The sequence below is a fragment of the Oryctolagus cuniculus genome, chromosome 1, assembly GCF_964237555.1.
Source record: "Oryctolagus cuniculus chromosome 1, mOryCun1.1, whole genome shotgun sequence".
In the NCBI taxonomy this organism is placed as follows: Eukaryota; Metazoa; Chordata; class Mammalia; order Lagomorpha; family Leporidae; genus Oryctolagus; species Oryctolagus cuniculus.
In genome coordinates, this window is record NC_091432.1 from 61128314 (window position 1) to 61130892 (window position 2579).

The window sequence follows — 2579 nt, forward strand, 5'->3', positions numbered from 1 at the left end:
TTTAAAAGGTAGTGGCAGTGGAAGAAAGAGATGGCACTGTGGTTTAGTAAGTTAGACCTCTGCCTGCAATGCCAGCATCCCATATGGGTGCTGGTTCAAGTCCTGGCTGCTCCACTTCAGATTCAGCTCCCTACTAATGGCCTGGGAACACAGTGGAAGATGGTCCAAGTGCTTGGGCCCCTGTACCCACATGGGAGACTAAGAAGAAGCTCATGACTCCTGGCTTTGGATTGGCCCAGCTCTAGCCATTGTGACAGTTTGGGGAGAACCTGTGGGTGGAAAACCTCTCTCTGTCTTTCCCTCTGTCTGTAACTCTGACTCTCAAATGAATAAGCAAATCAGGTCAAAAACCTCAAAAGACTGTTCAGCAAGTGCATATGTATGTATCTTGTAGGCAGCTGTCTGGTAGCGTTCTTAGGTGAACATTAAGCAAGTGTCTTCCATATTCTGTGCAAAGAACAACAAAAACCAACATAACAAAAGGCCCCATGGAGAAAAAAAGGTATCTCCCCCAGACCACTCAAGAGAGAATCCTCAAAAAATCTCAGCAAGGAAAACTGAAAAAATCCTAAGGAAAATTTCCCAAATAACTCAGCATTTCTGGAACAAGAGAGAATGAATATTTTCTCTCTGTAAATATTGGAGGTTTCCTAATCTGAAATGCATGTTTGTATCAGGTCCTTCCATACTTCCATCAGAGATTAAAAAAAAATTATCTTTTTCTTATTCAAAATCACAGAAAAATATTTTGAATTACAGAATTACTGACCTGGAAGGGGTACGAATAAAGGTCCACTACAACATCCCATATATGGAAAAGAACCTAAGCCCTGCAATGAAGTGGCGGTGAAAACAACGTAAGTGCTTATATTCACCTGAAACCTAATGGTGACTTTTAAGAATCCCAAAGAGGCATTCTGTTTTCTTTCTCTGGGTTACATCTCAGCAAGTCATTAGAACACAAAGCAGTAAAAGCAACCATCACCCATGTCTCATTGGCAGGCTTAAACTTTCTTTAACAACCACCAACAATCTCTGCCATGCTAATCTTCAATCATTCCAGCTTTGTGACCTTCACTCTGATGGGAATACCTGGCTTAGAGTCACAGCACTTGTGGCTATCTGTCCCTTTCTCCTCCATGTTTTTGGTTATCCTCATTGGCAATGGTACTATCCTCTTCCTGGTGGCCACACAGCCCACACTTCACACACCAATGTACCAGCTTCTGGCCCTGCTGATGGTGGTTGATCTCGTATCTACTCTGACTCTGGTGCCCAAGATGCTCTGCCTCTTCTGGTTCAATGATCGAGACATAGCTGCTGGTGCCTGTTTCACCCAGATGTTTTTCATCCATGGAGCATCCGTGGTACGATCAGCTCTTCTCGTTGCAATGGCCTTTGACCGCTACGTGGCTGTGTGTGAGCCATTACGCTACAACACAATTCTGAGCCATGCGCTCGTCAGACGCCTGGGACTGGCCACTCTAGCCAAAGGTGCACTTCTCATCCTGCCTATGCCCCTCCTGCTTCAAAGGCTGACTTTCTGTCACATGGCCATTCCTCACACCTACTGTGATCACATGGCTGTGGTGAAAATGGCCTGTCACTGCACCAGACCCAATCGAATCTATGGACTCTTTGTGATCTTGCTCGTAGTGGGACTTGACTTACTACTCATTGGCCTCTCTTACATTCTCATTCTGCAGTCTGTGTTGCGCCTCAACTCCCAAGATGCTACCTGGAAAGCTCTCAACACCTGCTCAGCCCACCTCTTTGTCATCCTTGTCACTTATGTGCCCGCACTCTTTTCCTCTATCACTCACCGCATTGGTCGCAATATCCCGCCTCATGCCCATATTCTTCTTGCCAATCTTTACCTTCTCCTACCTTCATTGCTGAACCCCATTATCTACGGTATAAAGACGAAGGAAATACGTGACAAAGTGACCAAGTATATGTGCAGAGGAACTCCATAGGCTGGGAGACCCAGCAAGAAACATGTGAGCTAATGAGCAATAAGTACCACTGACAATGCCTTTGCCAAGCCATCCAAAACCAGTTGTTTCTCCAGATGAACTGTGGAAAGAATATATCACGGGGCAGTGATTTCCTTTACTTTCTTCTTGTTTCTTTGGCTTATATGAAGGGTCAGTATGTTTGAAATTTCAGTGAAATTAAAGTACCAGAAGAGAGGAACCTAAGATTTTGCTTTATATGTGCATTTAGCAAGGATACTATTGGCATGGGTCTCCTGATTGCTCTCACGTCTGTGTTCATGTTCATATGCACAAAATTGTTTTGTAAATAATCCAAGATTATCTTTCCTTGCCTAGTGTAGAGTTAATATGTGCTTCAGTTTTCTTTTTAATTTTTTTAATTTTTTTTTTGACAGGCAGAGTGGACAGTGAGAGAGAGAGACAGAGAGAAAGGTCTTCCTTTTTCCATTGGTTCACCCTCCAATGGCTGCTGTGGCTGGTGCATGGCGCTGATCTGAAGCCAGGAGCCAGGTGCTTCTCCTGGTCTCCCTTGAGGGTGCAGGGCCCAAACACTTGGGCCATCCTCCACTGCACTCCCAGGCC

General features: G+C 44.7%; 1 protein-coding gene across 1 annotated transcript; it reads left to right on the forward strand.

The window, feature by feature from the left end:
- Nucleotides 1-1040: 1040 nt before the first annotated feature.
- LOC100354156 (olfactory receptor 52P1-like) lies at nt 1041-1976 on the forward strand. The gene has a single exon (XM_002708563.2). It carries the CDS (start codon nt 1041-1043, stop codon nt 1974-1976), a length of 936 nt encoding a protein of 311 aa, XP_002708609.1.
- Nucleotides 1977-2579: the final 603 nt, after the last annotated feature.

Excerpts from the sequence above, each read along its gene's own strand:
- LOC100354156 (XM_002708563.2), top strand. The coding sequence starts at position 1,041 with ATGCTAATCTTCAATCATTCCAGCTTTGTGACCTTCACTCTGATGGGA.